The sequence below is a fragment of the Brachyhypopomus gauderio genome, chromosome 3 (assembly GCF_052324685.1).
Source record: "Brachyhypopomus gauderio isolate BG-103 chromosome 3, BGAUD_0.2, whole genome shotgun sequence".
NCBI classification, from domain to species: domain Eukaryota; kingdom Metazoa; phylum Chordata; class Actinopteri; order Gymnotiformes; family Hypopomidae; genus Brachyhypopomus; species Brachyhypopomus gauderio.
Genome location: NC_135213.1, coordinates 35,000,449 through 35,020,254, shown reverse-complemented (window position 1 = coordinate 35,020,254; position 19,806 = coordinate 35,000,449). Strand labels below are relative to the sequence as shown.

General features: G+C 46.2%; 1 protein-coding gene across 2 annotated transcripts in view; it reads right to left on the bottom strand.

The window, feature by feature from the left end:
• Positions 1 to 1,158: 1,158 nt before the first annotated feature.
• susd2 (sushi domain containing 2) overlaps positions 1,159 to 19,806 on the bottom strand; it is a 24,056-nt gene continuing 5,408 nt past the window's right edge. Inside the window, exons 5-16 of one of the 2 annotated variants that reach the window (XM_076997880.1) lie at positions 19,144 to 19,311; positions 18,227 to 18,401; positions 17,881 to 18,082; positions 17,452 to 17,537; positions 17,069 to 17,337; positions 16,582 to 16,725; positions 16,108 to 16,266; positions 15,118 to 15,366; positions 13,940 to 14,218; positions 13,405 to 13,581; positions 5,747 to 5,843; positions 1,159 to 1,981 (exon numbers count right to left, since the gene is read on the bottom strand). In XM_076997880.1, the coding sequence (XP_076853995.1) occupies positions 1,915 to 1,981; positions 5,747 to 5,843; positions 13,405 to 13,581; positions 13,940 to 14,218; positions 15,118 to 15,366; positions 16,108 to 16,266; positions 16,582 to 16,725; positions 17,069 to 17,337; positions 17,452 to 17,537; positions 17,881 to 18,082; positions 18,227 to 18,401; positions 19,144 to 19,311 (2,072 nt within the window). In that variant the 3' untranslated portion in view covers positions 1,159 to 1,914. The remainder of the gene's footprint in view (positions 1,982 to 5,746; positions 5,844 to 13,404; positions 13,582 to 13,939; positions 14,219 to 15,117; positions 15,367 to 16,107; positions 16,267 to 16,581; positions 16,726 to 17,068; positions 17,338 to 17,451; positions 17,538 to 17,880; positions 18,083 to 18,226; positions 18,402 to 19,143; positions 19,312 to 19,806) is intronic. The other variant, XM_076997881.1, reaches the window with a different exon arrangement.

Below are 19,806 nucleotides of genomic sequence, written 5' to 3'. Positions count from 1 at the left end.
GCTGTCGTATCAGACGTTTGTCATCATTTATAGTTCTTGGGTATCTGAATCAGATGTCAGTTAGCTGTTAGTTAGTTGTCGGTTAGCTGTCGATTAGCTGATAGCTGTGGGTTAGTTGTTAATTAACTGTTGCCTGTGGGCTATTTGTCGGTTAGCTGTTAGATGTGGGTTAGTTGTCAATTAGCCAATAGCTGTGCGTTGTCGATTTGTCGGTTAGCTGTGAGTTAGCTGCTAGCGGGGTTCTTTCTCAAGGTTGTGCACTTGTCATTTTTCTAACTTAATGTTAAAACATGTGCGTAGGCCTTCAAGAAAAACTGATGAATTTGAAGGGAGACTGGCTGAGTATGCATGTCTCTCCAGGCATCTGTAAGATCCAGAGATGAAGGATCAACCTAACGGATTAACAGGCACAGATGAAGAGTTCTGTTGAGATGGGAAGAGAAGAGGTTGTTTGTCTGGGCAAAACATCCAGAATCAGTTTGTCAAAGCCAAGAACGGATTTATGCAGCATGTCTTTGGTCTCCTTTAACAACGGTTCTTCTTCAGTGTGGAGAAGCTCTCCAGTACCATGGGTAGGCATTGGTAACCTAATGGCCTAATGCTTTGTGTGAGGTGTGTCCCTACACTTTTATGTGTTCTGTGGTGTGCTAGTTGCAGATGTGAAGATGTTCCATAAATTCAAGCACAAAAGAGAAAAGAGGAGAGCGAGTAGTTGGTTTGTTGAAACAGAACTGGATGCTTACGTCAGAAGACGGGAAATGGTCTGGATATTCTGTTTATTGAAAATGCCACAGGCAGAAATGTGGACTTGCAAGTAACAGTGAGAACCCCACATTTAACTCGTTAGCTGCGTTCTGTGAATGTAAACGACCTGAGAGGGTGGTAGCGATGCCTGAAGCTGTGTTCTTTACTTGTTCTCCAAGCTCTGGTCCGCTACCAGACGTCTGAAAGATTAAGGGTCCGGCGCAGTACCTTCGCTGTTCCCAGGACTGCATTTGTCTGGACAGAGATCTCAGACATTGTTCCTGGGATCTCCTGGAGCTACTAGTGCCCCATTGCCACTGCTGCATTCACCTGTTGCATGTGTTTTTTTTTTGTTTGTTTTTTGCACTGAGGGCCATAAGAGAAGAAAGAAAAGATGAAACCAGAAAACAAGAAAACAGTGGAAAGACAATTGTTTATTTGATCATTTAAGCCCGATCAACATAGTCCCACTCATTTCCCTGCACTGTACATCACTGAGATTTACCGCATTGTCTGAACTTTAATCACGACCTGAGAGATGAGAACCGAGAGCTTAGACAAAACAGAAACAAGTATTTCTTGGCACATCTTCAAACAGTTTGAGAAGATTCCCCTAGCTGCCATTTATAGACAAGGAAGCCAAACCTGATGAAATATTTTCACACTTTTTACAATTCTGGAATGGAATTCAGAACAGAATCTAAAATGTTCTGTTACACCAGCTTAAGTACAAGGAACTACGGCCTATTCAAAGCAGGTCTGGGAGGTATATGATTCCGATCTACACTCAAAGATGAAGTTACCACACCTGACAGATGGCCAACAACACTAAAGGGGTTTGATTCCCAGCAGAACTAGTGCCCTCTATGTCAAGAAAATCTAAAACACAGATACTGTTCTGATTGGCTGGGGCACCTCCAAAACAAACAGCAACTAACAACTAATAATGTAGAGGAAAATCTTAGAAAATAATTTAATAATAACAAAAGTGAAAACGAACTCAGTTCAAATGTTTGAACCATCTGAACTTTAGATGCAATAATGCTATTTTATTGTTCTACTGTTATTGTAATCTGCAAATAGTCAGGTAGGTTTATATTCTTCAATGCACAGCAGAAATGTGTGTGAATGTGACTCGTGGCACGGGAATCTGCCTGTCCTGGAAATAGTTCAGGGGATTGCCACATTTAGCTGAACACTGGCTGTGTTTCTGTCTTCTGATTCCTTCATTTTCTCCCTGGGGAGGAAAACAAACAAGACAAATCAATCATCACGATGACTGTGTAGGAGAGATGGAGTTAAACTGATGTCCCGCTTCTTTAAGGAATGCCCTGTGTCTGAGACACACTAGTGCCACCACCAGGCCACTGGCGTGACAATGTTGTTGCTATGCTGGAAAAAATCCACTTTCATCAGGCGTCCTGTGGTGAGAAACTGAGCAATGAAGACCGGATTAGAGGGAGTGAGGTCGTGGGTGTCTGGCTAAGCGTATATGGGGGAAACAGACAGGCTTCACTCTCTAACTGTACACTTTTACAGAACTCCTAGAAGAGGGTTGGGCCCAGTAAAACAGCCTGTGGGTGCAGGTATAAGGTTGGTTCTTCTAATAACGTCTGCTCTGCCTTACCCCTAAACACACCAGTGTCAACATACTCAATGTAGGCACATCAGTAAAACACACTGGCTGTCACAGTTAGATAACAATAATAAATAAAACAGCTCAGGCACAACAACCATGCTGAATCCTGCACACGGAAAGTCCTCCAGATGTGGTGCTGTAGACGATACCAGTCCATTTTGACCAACATAAACCATGAACTTTATCTTAGGGAAACTTCAAACCCCCTTTACCTCCAAAAAGACACTTAAAACTGTGTTAAGACTTCAGACCCTTTAATGGCTGACCTTAAACGGACATCCAACCGACCAAAAAATATTCAAATGCAGCCTCCCATATCCAGATAGTAACTGTGTTCAGTATCACGTAACAGAAAACTGGCCTCAATTAGACTGACACGGGTTACTTCAGTTGAGGCCTCATGCTGAACCGTGTCAAACAAAATCTTGATTGGGGCGGTTTGAGGACCCAAGGCAGGTCTGAGATCATGTGGGGGAGGGAGCAGTGGTTTCTTCCCCCACCCTCAACAAGGCCTGCAGTGGAACTTTGATGTACGATAGGGGCAGAATGAGAAACCATAATAACACAGCTGTGTGTGTGTGTGTGAGTGCGTCTTAATAGCTTTACTGTGCTGTGGTAAGAAGGAGTTGGGCTTGCTAGGGCATGCTGGGAAATCCAGTAGCTGGAAAGTACCAGGGACAGACATGACACAGGCACATGACACACACACACACACACACACAGATAATATACATTCACATGTGAAAAAAACACGTATGTACACACACAAAGCTGCAAAAACACACAAAATGCATTTAGATATGAAAAACGACAGACACTTCCCCTCACACTCCCCAACCAACACACACACACACGACGCATAAAGCCACATTATAGTAGAAATAAACCCAAACCCAGTTTTGCCCTCCTAGAGAATGTCTGTCTATGATGTACTCATGGATTTAATGTGTGTGTGTGTGGGGGGGGCTGATTTAAAAAACTATGTTATGAGTATAACAGAACTTTGAACGCATGTGTTCTTTTAACTCAAAAACAAATGATATACTAAGCAAAAACCCAGTTTTAAATCACCTGAAAACCCACTCCACCCTTCACCAACACCCCCCCCAACCCCCTCCATCCTCCCCTTCACATCCAAACCACCTCCACCCTCACAGCACGCTGCTCTGCATATTTCCATTATAGCTGCGGGTGTCATTACTGTGACTCTGAGGCCAAACAGACGCCCTTATTTCTGTTTGTAGAAACATGTTACGAAGGTACAATCCTTGATTCATATAAAACATCTCCATGTTTGGACAGGTAAGGCGTCCACTGAGATTATCTGAACAGATTATTGGAATGAACTGAATTCAGAGCAGTAAGCAAATGAAATTTTTGTTAATGACTACATTTGAGGATTTTCTAGAGAAGACTTTAGTTCTGAAATCTAAGTAATCGCTAGACTATTCTTGCTATTCTTCTACTGCTGAGAATAATTATGATAAAAATGTCTTGATCTACATTAAGATTTCATGAGATTATTATCCAGTGAGATTTACATCACTATGTCACTGGTTAAAACTGGTCATTGCCAAATGACCAAAAATGGTCAGAACTTCAAGCGCCGTTTGTCAGAAGGTAAAAGTCTTCACTAAATGAAATACTGAGGCAAACTTGGCTGCGGGCCTATCTCTCTCTCTCTTCCTCTGCAGGTGTGAGTTACTTTAACGCCTCTCCGATTCCCTGCGCTCGCAGGATTAAAGAGCCCTGAGAGAGCAGAGAGCAGGACGGGGAGGCGGGGGGGCAGGACGGGGGGGGCTGTAACTCTGCACCAGGATCTGACTGTGGGCCGGGGGCCTGAACACCAACAGAGGAATTCTGGGAAAAGGGGGTGGAAATGCTCAGAGTTCATCTCCTGGTTGTGTTTAGTATTATTATGTGGATTGTAGAGACTTAATGAATGTTATATATCGCCGCTGTCAGATGGAAAACACTTATCGCCAAAATTTCAGCATTAAAACTTCTCAGAATTTGTCAGTGCAAACAAACCCCAATGTAATTTAAACATATTTCAGCACAAAATTGAAAAAAAGGTCTTAAGTGTACAAGTTCATATATAAGATAGACTTCAAACCACAAGTAACAGGATGTGACATTTTAAAAGAATCAACAAACGTTGAATAATGTAGCGAGCTTGGGAAGCTGGATCAATTAATGCTAGACACTAAACTACAACACACTAGCTAGACACTATATAAACTACAACAGACCAGCTAGACACTAAACTACAACAGACCAGCTATACACTATATAAACTACAACAGACCAGCTAGACACTAAACTACAACAGACCAGCTAGACACTAAACTACAACAGACCAGCTAGACACTAAACTACAACAGACCAGCTATACACTATATAAACTACAACAGACCAGCTAGACACTAAACTACAACAGACCAGCTAGACACTAAACTACAACAAACCAGCTATACACTATATAAACTACAACAGACCAGATATACACCATATAAACTACAACAGACCAGATATACACCATATAAACTACAACAGACCAACTAGACACTAGATAAACTACAACTGTCTGGATGTAAATCATACACATGCTCCATCAAAATAACTGAGCAATTGAATATGTAAAATGAGCTATTAAGTTACTTAGTAAGTTACTCACTATGAACATCTGGACTTAAACAGCTCAAACAGTAAAGCAGTTACAGTAACACAGTAACAGTAACGCCGTAACAGTAACACTGGAGCACATACACATTTTTAATGGCCAATTTTATTATTGTTAGCAAAGCTTAGTCAGAAGCACCATTTTCCACATAGAGCAAAACTAAAAGTTGCCAAAACTGAACAAGCGGTGTTATTAAAATTATTTAAAAAGTGTCTTTTGTATGCTTGTGTCTGCTACTCTATGTAAGCATTCATAGTTGATTGATGAATTGTTTTCAATGGGGGGTGGGGTGGGGGGTATCTGTGTGTGGGGGTTTGGCTGAGCATGGGTGTGTCCATGCCCGGGGAGAGGGGCGGGGTGTTGGAGACATTAAACAGGTTCCCTCTGAACCTCCAGGTGAGGTTAGACGTGGTGTTTCCTCTCCAGGTGAGGTTTACGAGTTCACCTACAGGGCTCTAGACACTCACATTGCAGTTTTATCACCATGTGCGACTTGATCACACTAATATTCCTGAACTCTTCAGTAAGGAGGAGTGATGAATCATCACAGCAGGTTTGTTTTATGTTCTCAGTAAGATCACTTTTCATTGTTTTTCTTCTTGGACTGTAATTTAGTGCCAGTATGGTTACATTAATCTCCAATGTAACCTATGTAAAAACAAACAAAAATAATGACTTACCTCTTTTGCTTCTTATTATAAACAACAATGGCTACCACCATAGCAACCATCGCCAGTACTGCCCCCACAGTGCCCAACACGATGCCCAAACTGTCATCTGTAAACATACAAAACAAACCAACAATGTGTTCATATTCAGAGTGTCTTGGTAGCCAAACGTTAAAAGTGAAAGATTCTTATCTGTCTTTTAAAGACTGTGGAAAATAGATGCATACACACAGTTCAAATCACCCACTCACACATACAATATATGAGTATAGAAGTGTGTGTATGGCACAGGGGTCTGTGTAAAGGTGTGTGTGTGTGTGTGTGTGTGTGTGTGTGTGTGTGTGTGTGTGTGTGTGTACAGGTTGTGCCTGAAACCAGTGAGTGCACCTAGCATTACATTTTAACACTCCAACAATCAATAATGACCAGATGTTTTACTCCCCAGACTAATAAGTCTATATACATATGCAGACTCTCTCTCTCTCTAACTATATCTATATCTCAAGAAGTCAAGTAAAAGCTGTTCGTAGGGCTCTAAGGCTGTGTCTGCAAAGCTGTAAGCCTGTGTCTGCAAGGATGTGTATGTAACGCAGTGTCAGTAAGGCTGCACCTATAAGCCTGGAAGACCGCGTCTGTAAGCCTGTGTCTGTAAGCATGGAATGCTGTGTCTGGAAGGCTATGTCTGTAAGGCTGGAAGATTGTGTCTGTAAAGCTGTGTCTGGAAGGTTGTGTCTAGAATGCTGTAAGGCTGTGTCTGCAAGGCTATGTCTGTAAGGCTGTGTCTGCAAGGCTACAAGGCTGTGTCTGCAAGGCTGTAAGCCTGTGTCCACAAGGCTATGTATGTAAGCCTGTAAGGTCGTGTCTGTAAGGCTGCACCTGTAAGCCTGTGTTTGTAAGCCTGCAAGGCTTTGTCCAGAAGGCTGGGCTGTGCCTGGAAGGCTGTGTCTGTGAGGCTGTAATGCTATGTCTGTGAGGTTGTGTCTAGATGACTGAGTCTGGAAGGCTGGAAAGGTGTGCCTGGAAGGCTGTGTCTAGATTGCTGTGTCTGGAAGGCTGGAAAGCTGTGTCTAGAAGGCTGTGTCTAGATCTCTGTAAAGCTGTGCCTGGAAGGCTGGAAAGCTGTGCCCAGAAGGCTGTAAGGCTGTGCCTGTAAGACTGGAAGGCTGTGCCTGTAAGACTGGAAGGCTGTGCCTGTAAGACTGGAAGGCTGTGCCTGCAAGACTGGAAGGCTGTGCCTGCAAGACTGGAAGGCTGTGCCTGCAAGACTGGAAGGCTGTGCCTGCAAGACTGGAAGGCTGTGTCTGCAAGACTGGAAGGCTGTGTCTGCAAGACTGGAAGGCTGTGCCTGGAAGGCTGTAAGCCTGCACCCAGAAGGCTGCAAGTCTGCACCCAGAACGATGTAAATCTGCGCCCAGAACAATGTAAATCTGCGCCCAGAAGGCTGTAAGTCTGTGTCTGTAAGACTGGAAGGCTGTGTCTAGAAAGCTGGAAGGCTGTGTCTAGAAAGCTGGAAGGCTGTGTCTAGAAAGCTGGAAGGCTGTGTCTAGAAAGCTGGAAGGCTGTGTCTAGAAAGCTGGAAGGCTGTGTCTAGAAAGCTGGAAGGCTGTGTCTAGAAAGCTGGAAGGCTGTGTCTGGAAGGCTGTGTCTGGAAGGCTGTGCCTATGATGTGTCTGGAAGGCTGTGTCTAGAAGGCTGGAAGGCTGTGTCTGGAAGGCTGTGCCTATAAGGATGTGTCTGGAAGGCTGTGTCTAGAAGGCTGGAAGGCTGTGTCTAGAAGGCTGTGTCTAGAAGGCTGTGTCTAGAAGGATGTGTCTAGAAGGCTGTGTCTGGAAGGCTGTGTCTGGAAGGCTGTGTCTGGAAGGCTGGAAGGCTGTGTCTAGAAGGCTGTGCCTATAAGGATGTGCCTATAAGGATGTGCCTATAAGGATGTGTCTAGAAGGCTGTGCCTATAAGGATGTGTCTAGAAGGCTGTGTCTAGAAGGCTGTGTCTAGAAGGATGTGTCTAGAAGGATGTGTCTGGAAGGCTGGAAGGCTGTGTCTAGAAGGCTGTGCCTATAAGGATGTGCCTATAAGGATGTGTCTAGAAGGCTGTGCCTATAAGGATGTGTCTAGAAGGCTGTGTCTAGAAGGCTGTGTCTAGAAGGATGTGTCTGGAAGGGTGGCATCAGTAGCAATCCCTCCCTCTCCTCTCTGTTCGTACAGCTTCTCTGTGATGGAGGACTCTGACGCTCCACACTGTCATTTCAGTCCCGCAGCATGCCTGAGTGTGTCGAGCGAGATAATCCATCACCACAGCTCACTCCATTATCAGGACCTCTCAGCTGCAGAAGTGTGACAGGGCAGTACAGCTAGGCCCTGGGCACTGCTTACTCTTCACCTCACACTCCCCCTCTGATGTGTCACTGTCCTTCTGTCTCACCGTCCTTTACGCTCTGTCCTGTCTCCCTGATGTATAATAAATGTGTGTGTGTGTGTGTGCGCAGGGATGCGTGTGTGTACATGACATTCTACTGTGGGGTCCTGAACCCAACGAGACCACAGTGAGGGGAAAGAGGATGGCTGGTGGAAGCTCTCGGTCACCTTCGCTTTCGTTTGTTCACACACTCGCACCTCTCGCCTTGAGCCCTGTCCCTTCTCCTCTCGCCCGCTCACAGAAGTAGTGGAGGAATGCACACATGCGGGACACTCGTGCGCAGATGCCCACGTCTCCACGGCTCACACACGCTGCAGTGGGGAGAGCGTGTCTGAGCCAAAGAGACACGGCACTGCTTCACTCTAATGTGGGCATGAGCCTCCAGCACAGAGCATTATCAGCCCAGACAGACAGACAGTGTGAAAGACAGAGAGAGAAAGAGAGAGAGACAGACAGAGAGGGAGATAAAGACAGAGAGAGGAGGAGGGATAGAGCAGGACAAGGGGAGTAAGTGGGAGAGACGTTGTGCATGTAGCACCATTGTACTGCATATTTGCACGTGTTTGTATGTCAATGCTTAAGGAAACTTTAGCATTATCATTACAATTATATAGTATTCTGTTCAGTGCTTTGGAAATAGTTGTCATTTATATGCTCATGAAGCCAATTCAATCTGAGAGAGAAAACAAGAGGCTAATGCTTTGTGTTGCCCTGAAAGACTAACGCTTCGTGTTGCCCCGTGAGGCTAACGCTTCGTGTTGCCCCGTGAGGCTAACGCTTCGTGTTGCCCCGTGAGGCTAACGCTTCGTGTTGCCCCGTGAGGCTAACGCTTCGTGTTGCCCTGCCCTGCTGTGTGGGCTCTCTCATCCTGGACCTCACAGCCTGGAGGAAGCAGTTAAAGCAAACAGACCCAGGGGACTGGAGTGCTGACTACGGCAGACTAAGAGGGCTAAAGACCCAAAGGGGGAGGACAGAAAGAAGGAATGACAGACAGTTAAAATAAGAGAGAGAAAAATAGAAACAGAGAAAGAGAGAAAGAGAGAGAAGGAAGTGGAGAAGGGGATAGTTGGAATAGTTGGAATGATCAATACATATGTAGTTTGAACTATTTAAAAATACCACCTTTTAACTTACATCAAGACAAAGGAGTGATTTTCCTGATTACCCCACATTATCTCACTTGTAAATGTGCTGCAACTGGGTAGCCTCTAGGCCAGGGGTGCCCACAAATTTTCAGGTTGCAAGCTACTTATAAGATGACCAAGTCAGAAAGATCTACCTCACCCCGAGTGTAATTTGTTGACGGGGGGTGGCGAACGTAAATTGTTACTGGGGCGGTGTATATATACAACCGTCAGAGCAGATGGACGATATCCTGTCATTCATCCACTCCTTTTTAATGTCATGCGATCTACCCACATTCCTTCGCGATCGACCGACACTTCCGATCGACGTAATGGGCACCCCTGCTCTAGGGGGCGCTGGAAATCTATGGGCCTGGCAAAGCGGCCACCTGCCTTAGCCTCCTTCAGCATTTGGTACTTTTTGGTCTCCTTATGCCTAACAGTGTTTAGCTGTTGTCAATAGAGAAGGACAGAGCAGGCAGAGTGAGAAACACAAACCTTACCCTTAAACTCCCCTAGTGAAATGTTGAGATTATGTGTATTTGATATACTTCACTCAAAAAATACTAACATTCTTAACAATGAATAAAGGGCAATGGGGGATTAGTTAGCATGGTCCCGTGAATACATGCTAAATGCTAGTCACATCAACATTTCTGGGAGAAGTGTGGTTTAGTTTAGGGGCCTTTGTTGTACATCTATGGCTAATCAACAATAGCATAACCAAGATCCTTTAAGCAGCGGAGAGGACCTGACCAATCACCGCCATATTCTTGACTGAAGAAAACTGTAGCCCTGAAACCCAGAACCATTCCAGATTAGAGACGTCACTCTGGGGATATGTGAAACCTTTAAACACTTTACTACACTGCTGGCATGGAATAAACCTTTCTGAGCACTTCAAAACAGGCCTACAGAACAATAACAACTGATCCTGATGATAACAAGCCCCCCGCCAGGGAGCACCGGGTTGGCAAATCTGAAACATTTGAGCTACTCAGCAGTCGTGAACAGTGTGAATCACTCTCGTGAAATCACTAGGACTTGGACCTTCGTCACCAGTGTCAGTCGTGCTTTCAGTGACCATAATCCAGGACTTGCACCAACACCATACCATCTCAGACCAGCAGAGATTCACACCACAGTTTTCCTCTGAGACAGACTCTGGAGCGCAGAGGAGACACGGAGAGGGAGGTCCCACCAGCTGTGCAGGGGATAACCGTCTTCATGTGTTCGGTGGAGGCGTTCCAGATCTGATGGGGAGCGGATGCGTCGTGTAGATGCGTATCGAGCGGGAAGTGTGTGGTTCCACTCTAATGACACTAAAGCACTCGGGCCTTAACAATCATGAAAACAAGACCTTCATGGAGTCACCAAGGGATCATACCTCACCCTATACCCATAGATCCTATACCCACCCTAAACCCATATACCCACCCTACACCCTATACCCATATACCCACCCTACAGCCTATAGCCATGGGTCCTATACCCACCCTACACCCTATACTCATGGGTTCTATACCCACCCTACACCCTATAGCCATAGGTCCTATACCCACCCTACACCCTATACCCATACACCCACCCTACACCAGGGGTAATCAATTAAATCTTTCTGCGGTCCATTTTTGTTAGATAGCTCAGCGGGGGGGGGTATCCAGTTAATCAGGAATGTGATTGGGTCCGGACAGGACGGCGTTCGGTCCGCGGACCGCGGTCCGCCATTTGGTGATACCTGCCCTATACCCTATACCCACCCTACAGCCATAGGTTCTATACCCACCCTACACCCATATACCCTATACCCACCCTACACCCTATACCCTATACCCACCCTATACCCATATACCCTATACCCACCCTATACCCATATACCCTATACCCACCCTACACCCTATGCCCATATACCCTATACCCACCCTATGCCCATATACCCTATACCCACCCTACACCCACAGGTCCTATATGCATCCTACACCCCATACCCATAGATCCTATACCCACCCTACACCCTATACCCATATACCCTATACCCATCCTACACCCATATTATATGGGTAAAGGGTGTAGGGTGGGTATAGGGTATATGGGCCATATACCCTATACCCACCCTACACCCTTTACCCATAGGTCCTATACCCACCCTACACCCTATACCAGGGGTGCCCATTACGTCGAAGGAAGTGTTGGTCGATCGCGAAGGAATGTGCGTAGATCGCGTGACATTAAAAAGTAGTGGATGAATGGCCCATCTGCACTGACGGTTTTATTTTGATTGACATTCATGGTAGCCAATCTGCAATCCGCCGCCCCCCCCCCCCCCCCCTATACCCACCCAACACCCTATACCCTATACCCACCCTACACCCTATACCATATACCCTAAACCCACCCTACACCCTTTACCCATAGGTCCTATACCCACCCTACACCCTATACCCATAGATCCTATACCCACCCTACACCCTATACCCATAGATCCTATACCCACCCTAAACCCCATGTCCCATATACCCTATACCCACCCTATATCCTATACCATATACCCTATATCTACCCTACACCCTAAACCAGGGGTAATCAATTAAATCTTTCCGCGGTCCATTTTTGGCAGATAGCTCAGACCTTAGGTCCGGGTCCACGGTGGCGAACGAAAGCGCGGTGGCGAACGAAAGTTGTTGAGTGGGGGGGTGGCGAACGAAAGTTGTTGAGGGGGGAGGGGGGGGGGGTGGCGAATGAAAGTTGTTGAGCGGGGGGTTGTTGAGTTGTTGGTTCGGGTCCGGATCCGGACCGCGGTCCGCCATTTGGTGATACCCACCCTACACCATATACCTAATACCCACCCCATACCTGTTCACACACATACACCCAATACCTATTCCTGTTCTCACACATATATGCTATACTTATACACTACACCCATACCTGTTCACAGACACATATACCGTACACCCCACCTGTTCATAAACATGTATACACAACACCCCTACTCCCTTCTGAATTCCTAATCCCTAAATCCTTCATCCATAACTCTTAAACCCTGAACTCCTAAGACCCAGATCCTTAATCTCTGAACCCTTACAACTTGAACCTCCAACACCCAAACCCCTAATAAAATGACCATTAAATCCCGAACCCCTAAATCCACTAATTCCTCTCATTAGACCAGGGCCCATAATCCTCCTCTGTGGTGAGTCAGCCCTGTTAGAGCTGAAGAAACGTATGGATTCTTCAGGGTCCCCAGAAACAAGCCGCTCCCAACACCAATCCCCACACCCTGCACACACACAGCCCTGCTCCAGCTGGGACAAACACTGCACCACTGCCAGCACTTTGATCAACTGACACTCCAATGTCCCGACATTTGGCAGTGGGTAAAGCTCATCTCCAAGGACAACAAAAACGAGAGCAATGTTGTACAATACCGAGAAAAGAATGTTTTGGATTTGAGAGTTGCTAAACCAAAGTCATTGCAAAACTGAGGTGAATGTTGAACTGGGCGGTTCAGCTGTTTCCTAGTTATGGCCCTGGAGAAGCCCAGAACTGCATCCAGTGTTTAGTGTTAGTATTTAAATTACTCCAACATGAGGTAAAGAATTTCAACCCGATGCATTAGAGTGGGGACACAGACATATGTATTCTTTCTCCAGGAACAGACGACCGGAAAAAACGCCAGTTTAAAGTCTTCGGGGATCTGTTGCCTATTTGTGAACTTTGAGAAACCACTGCCACCTTGTGGTTTATGTGGGGAACTGCATCTGGCCCATTGCAAATGCTAATAAACGTCTTGCTGTTCTTCAGGCTAAAGCCACCCCCCTCCAGGTCTTATGTAAAATATGCAGCCTGGAGACTGTGTGTGTGTCAGAAGCCATGAGATTACACAGATAACATACAGAACAGACATAAGAAGCTTCATGGTCATATCTGTGATGTCATATCCTGGTGCTGAGGAACAAGCTAATACATTATGATTACTTCCAACCAAAAGGAAAACGTATCCAAAAATCCTTCTTGAACATAATAAACATAATAATGAGGCATTTTAAAACTAGTTTTAACTCCACATAGATAATGCTAACATATTATATTAACAATAACTATTGACACTGTTGACATTTCCAACAGGTTACCTGACAGACAATATGTCTCACTGCCTGACCACTGGCCATCACTGTGACAGGTGCGCTGCTGGGGGCCATAGAGATGGTAACCTGGGTTACAGGAGAAGCTGACGGTCGCCCCTTCCAAGTACAGAGTTCCTTCTTTCTGCCCATGGCTTGGAGGTTGTAACCAACCACAGGACATCACTAAGGATCACAATGTTAGGCTCGGGTCAAAGGGTCACAGAGATCATTTCATTGCATGTTAGTGAGCTGTGGTTTATATTCAGGGCTAAAGGACAGGGCTAATCTCTGAGGTGTGATAAGATAACACTGAGAAAAGATCTAGTAATCTTATTCGATAAAACGGCTTATGAGATCTTGTTTAATTATATAGAAATCTTTTAATAGAATCCTTAAGACAGAAATGGGGTGATGTCACAAAGGGAGTTCTGGAACGCTCAGTACAGGAGGGACTCTAGAGATGTACTTGTAGAACAGTTCCAATGAACCATTCTAGAATGTTTCTCTCTGAAGGTGACCACACCCCTTGGTAGACACCCACCTGGCTGGAGATCCCGCACAGTATTTGCATGATTCCGCAGGGACAGCAGTGTATTGTTGCCCATCTCCAGAGAGCGAGTGCTTAGTGTGTCATATTTACAGAACGCCACCCACACTCCAGCACACATCTTCAGCGTAGGCTGCAGGAGTGGATCGGAAGGATCTTCACTAACAGAGAAGTTTGGGGTGAAAGTGGGATCGTGCTTTGGTGCAAAGAAGTATTCATTCAGGAGGAACTCAGAGTCGTAGGTGAACAGAGAGGTTTCGTTCGTAATGGCCCCTGGGAAAGGAAAACAGGAAAGTTCAGATAAGTTCAGAAAAGAATCTGATAACTTGGGCTAGACAGGGCTGATAACAGGTACAAAACTCCATGCTACTGCCATATCAATCATATCTGATATGAGTATTTAACAGCAAGGCTAAATCACAAACCATTCCCCTGCTCAATTATAAAACATTTCGCCTTTCCCTGCTAACTTTGTATGTGTTTCTTTTGTTACAGATGCATCCTGAAATGATCTCCAGTTTGGCCCTTTGGCCCGTTGTGGGTCTCTCCAGACACATGACTTTATTTTTGACATCAAAGCCTGTAAGGAACATAAAGGAGAGCTGCAGACTGTAAACTGAAGGCAGCCTCCCCCAGCAGGGGGCGCCGCGGTCTAACACGTCCAGCTCTGACACTGACAGACGTTTGGCAGCTGATCAGACGACCCTAGCTGGGGTGGCGTTCTCAGCCATGGCACGAAGAATCCAATGAACCACAAAAACCCAGACGATGGTGGCTATTTCTGAACAACAGAGAGACATAGAAAGAGGGAAAGAGAGAGAGAGAGAGAGAGAGAGAGAGAGAGAGAGAGAGAAAGGCTTCAAGCCAAAATTAGCTAATTGCAGTGGAATTCTAATGATGTGTGCTGCAGTTGCCATAACGATTACTGGTGTCTCCCTGATTTTCATGACTTTCTACATTTTATAAAACGAGATTTAAATAGGACATTTGGTCAGAGTAATAAAATGAGCAAGTCTTCAAAGGCATCATGTTTATGGTTCATTTGTTCTTTGTCCAATTCCAAAACCCTTGCAGTGACAAAGGCCAGACTGATACTCCTGTCATTTATGCCATGACACTCTGCCAACTGTGACTGCACATTAAGCTGGAAAGAAAAGACCTGAAAGACTCACATTGTGCCCCATAGGCGAAAATGTCCTGGGCGGTGCTGTTGGCCGCAGTGAGCTCCCCATCGCTGGAGGTCAAATCATCATCAGGGTCATCGTTCATTGTACCCAGCAGGCCCTGTGTGTGATGCTTAAACGCGTGGGGCAGTAAGACAGTCAGGGTCATGACCCCCCCTCTGGCCCTGGCCTCGACCCCTGCCCCCGAGGAGAACATCACGGTCACATTCTGAGGAGTGGATGAGAACACAAACACACCTAGAGGAGACAGGACATGCGGCTTAGATGTGTTCCGCATTACATTCACAGCATTTAACAACACTGTTCAGGTGTCTCCATGGAAGACGTCATTACACTAGTATACCAAGCCTTAGTCTAAGGACACCATTAAGGAGTAAGTGAATGAGTGATTCTAGACCCAACATTGAACATGGTTCAGCACAGTTCTAGAACCACCATAGAACATGGTTCTCCACAGTTCTGGAACCACCATGGAACATGGTTCAGCACAGTTCTAAAACCACTATGGAACATGGGTCAGCACAGTTCTAAAACCACTATGGAACATGGGTCAGCACAGTTCTAGAACCAAACTGTGGAACACTGTTCCAGAACCAAAATCAGACATTCCCTATTAGGCCTAATCACTATTAACTTAAGGCAGGCACCAGTTAGCTAGAGCTAGTGATACTTCATACATTTGTTGAGACTTTATAAAGTGTTTGGAAGTGTCGATACAAAATATGGGGCTACATTAATAAAATAAAATAAAAAATCCGTATGCTGATATTACTTTAAGCTAAGATGAGATCAATTTGGAAATCAGGAAGAAATGCAGTACTCAAACTAAACAGTAAAATTCAGCAAAATGGAAGTATAAGGGACTATGCATATACAAGTACACATTAAAAACCATAAAATAACTAGAACATAAACATAAGAAAAACATCCAGTGAATGAACTCCTATTCAGGTTTGGAGAAACACACCCAGAATTTACCTTTCAGGTCTATCCAGCTCTGCTCAGAGAAGCTAAGCACCTTCTGGTTCAGCAGCACCTGCAGGTGATCCGGCCAATCAGAGAGGCGCACCTCAATGACATCAGAGCCATTCTCCCTCATGGCCACTGAGGAGAGTCTTGTCGCCATGATAACAGAGCCTTAAAGGTAAGAGATCAGACATCACCACCCTACAGCCTTTATGAGTGTAGTATTTACTACTGGGAGACTAGAACTTTGAGTGAATAAAGGGATTTAATATCTGGAATATCGGAAGCGTTTTGCTGCATTAATTTTGGGGTCATGATCTTTTAGGCTGGACCTCATCTCAAAGTTGGTTGAAGTGTACTGATCCCAAAGTTAAATGGACCAAGTTTCTAATACACTGGGAGTCTGATCTAGAAACAGCCTTCTTCTATCCAATGAATCATATGCGTAATCATTTGAAGAGTGAATGGCATGGGTGGCCGTGTTACCATTCCCCGACTTCATGGGTTCGGTCCTGCCTTGCACGGTGAGCTCATGGTTGGACGAGTGGAGCAGAACGTATTCCCCTTTGCCATTGAAGGTGTACGTCACGCCGTCAAAGGTGATGAAGTGGGGGTCACCCAGCACAGAGGCTGCAACACAGACATGGCGGCCCGGACCGTTTCAATCCTCACCATGCAAACGTGAGCATGAAGGCGATATGGCGTTGAGTAGTAGACGCATTCGTGAATAACACAGCCTTTCATTCTTTTATTGAATTATTATTATGTTTATTCTTTATGTAAGTAAAGATAGGATGCATTGCCCTGTCCGCATATTAAAGCAGAAAAGCTATACACCTCAGTTCTGATAGCTAAATGCTACAATTAACCGAGGTTTACTAAACCAGGCTTTCCTCCACGAGACTCAGTGGGCCCGTCCTGGTCCATCCCGGACTGGGATGACCCAAGGACGGAACAGCGTTTGTGTCCTCACCGGATTTTGGGGGTTGGTACGCCCTGCAGCCGCTGGACGGCCGATGGCTGAAGTAGTAGTGGCAGTTATCTGACCACAGGCAGCAGTAGTAGAACGTGATCACGTCATACTTCCAGTGTGAGAAGCCGGGGACCCTGGGGGGCTTTATGTAGGGTGGTGAGCCCCAGTCATGCCCTCTGTCTGGGGTGCTTCCGCCGATGGAGTCTCCAGTGAGGACCTGAGCCCCAGTGTGGTCGTAGCAGCACTGTTGACCCGCCCCATACTCTGGGCTTCAGGAGAAAAACAACCCAGCTGTGAGAGCCACTCTGCCCATACCAGAACACCCATGCTGAGCACACAACTGAACTGATCAAACTCTAATTAAATGTGTGTGTGTGTGTTACCTGGCCTGGATGGCTCTCACACAGTGAACTGCCCCTGGATGATATGTGCACACACTGCCTTTCTCAATGTCACAGCCATAGTCTGTCTAAACCGTCAACAGGACACACAAGGGGACAGATGCACGTTCATGACACGCTACACACGCTTGTTTTAGTATCAGTGTACAAGTGTGTCAACAGTCACTACTTTGGTTCAACTTTAAGAGCTTGTACCTTACTCCATTTTTAATGCTTATTTAATGTGTAATGCATATTTCATGTTTTAAACCATTAAAAATGCATTACACCACTTAAACATTAGCGTCCGTTTGCAGGCCCTGTAGCTTTGTGGGTAAATTCCTACACCTGCTTGGTCCAGGTGCACACCTCAGGCTGTTCAACCTACACACCTGTCCCAGCACTCGACCCCTGCGTGTGGCACGGACTCACGTGGAACCGGCCGGTGTCGGCGCGGGCCTGGGCCAGGGTGCAGGGGCAGTCTGTGATCTCGGACAGGAACCTGGGGAGATGTTTCTCCTCCTGATCCCACTGTAGGCATCTCCCCAGGGCCCAGGCGGCAGGGTCTCTCCGGAAGACCTCGTCCAGGTTGTACGCAAGGGCATGGCCATCACTCCACAGTGCATTCACGTTCCTGCGCGTGAACACACACACACACACACACACACACACCCTTCTAAGGAACCTGAGACTTTAAAGGCAGGGTGAATGTTGCTCTGTAATTGTGAAGGACAGGTGAAGGACAGGTGACCCTGGACTCCACCCCGTGTTCTCATACCGTGCTCCGTCAGGCTCAGTACTGGGGCCGACCCGCACGCTGCCCACATCCCAGGCAGACAGGGGCGCAGACGGCAGCTGTGGCACGAACCTGAACCTGCCGCTGTTAGGCACGTCCCTACTCACGGAGTAGAGGTACGTCCACTCCGCCCGCCAGCGCTCGGAGTACGGCTCACCTGGGGGGGGGACCCCATCAGTAGCGCCTCCGAAACACACCTCCCCCCACGATACTGCACACACACTCACACAGTAGCCCCTCCAAAACACACCTCCCCCCACGATACTGCACACACACTCACACAGTAGCCCCTCCAAAACACACCTCCCCCCACGATACTGCACACACACTCACACAGTAGCCCCTCCAAAACACACCTCCCCCCACGATACTGCACACACACTCACACAGTAGCCCCTCCAAAACACACCTCCCCCCACGATACTGCACACACACTCACCCAGCGGACAAGGACACAACCACGGAAGCAGCGGACTTCAGCGGTGAGCTTACTTCAGCCAACACTGGTGAACTAATCAATCTGCCCCTCAATTCGACTGACCGATCAATACATCATATCACCTAATATTGTGAATCCATATCAACACCCTTCTTGAACCAGTACATGAAACCCTTGTAGATAAACAAAAAAATTGAATGATTCACGATTCTTTTTGATTTAATATTGTGTTTTTAACAGCTTAGGAATAACAAATCAAATCAAATCAAATCAAAGTTTATTTGTATAGCGCTTTTCACAACACATGTTGTCACAAAGCGCTTTACAGGATTTAAAAGGTTAACAATACTATGGGTCCAGAACCCATATAATAACAGGAATAACAGTGGTCCTACAGGTTTGGGATGTGAGATGTTTGATGGTAGTCCCACCCAGAGCAGACCCCCCCAGGGCTCCTCACCTGTCTCGTTGTAGCCCCACAGTTCTACGTTGACTCTCTGGGCGTTGATCAGCGAAGCGTCCCACGCCATCTCTAAAGCCCCGCCCACGTCCTGCGTGCCGTAATACTGCCACTGTGTCTCGTTCACTAGGGTCAGCCTGGCCGCCTCTGCCAGCTTGCTGTGGTGCACTAATCAATATGACAATCGATCAATCACTGTTGTTAAACAATTAAACAATCAATGATGTACTAAAAAAGGATAAATAAGAGTCCTTCAGTAAGTATTGGATTACTTCTTCTCCTTCTTTCAGTTATTCCCATTTAGGGGTAGCCACAGCGGATCAAACTCCTCCATCTGGCCCTGTCCTGAGTGTCCTCCACTGACACACCAGCCACTCTCATATCCTCTACCACTGCATTCATAAACCTCCTCATAGGTCTACCGCTCCTCCTCTTGCCTGGAAGTTCCATCCTCAAGACCCTCCTACCAATATACCTCTCCTCCCTCCTCTGTACATGTCCAAACCATCTCAATCTCGCTTCTCTTACTTTATCTCCAAAACATGCTACATGTGCTGATCCTCTAATAAACTCATTTCTGATCCTATCCTTCCTCGTCACTCCAAATGAGAATCTCAACATCTTCATCTCAGACACCTCCATCTCCCTCACCTGTCTCTTTGA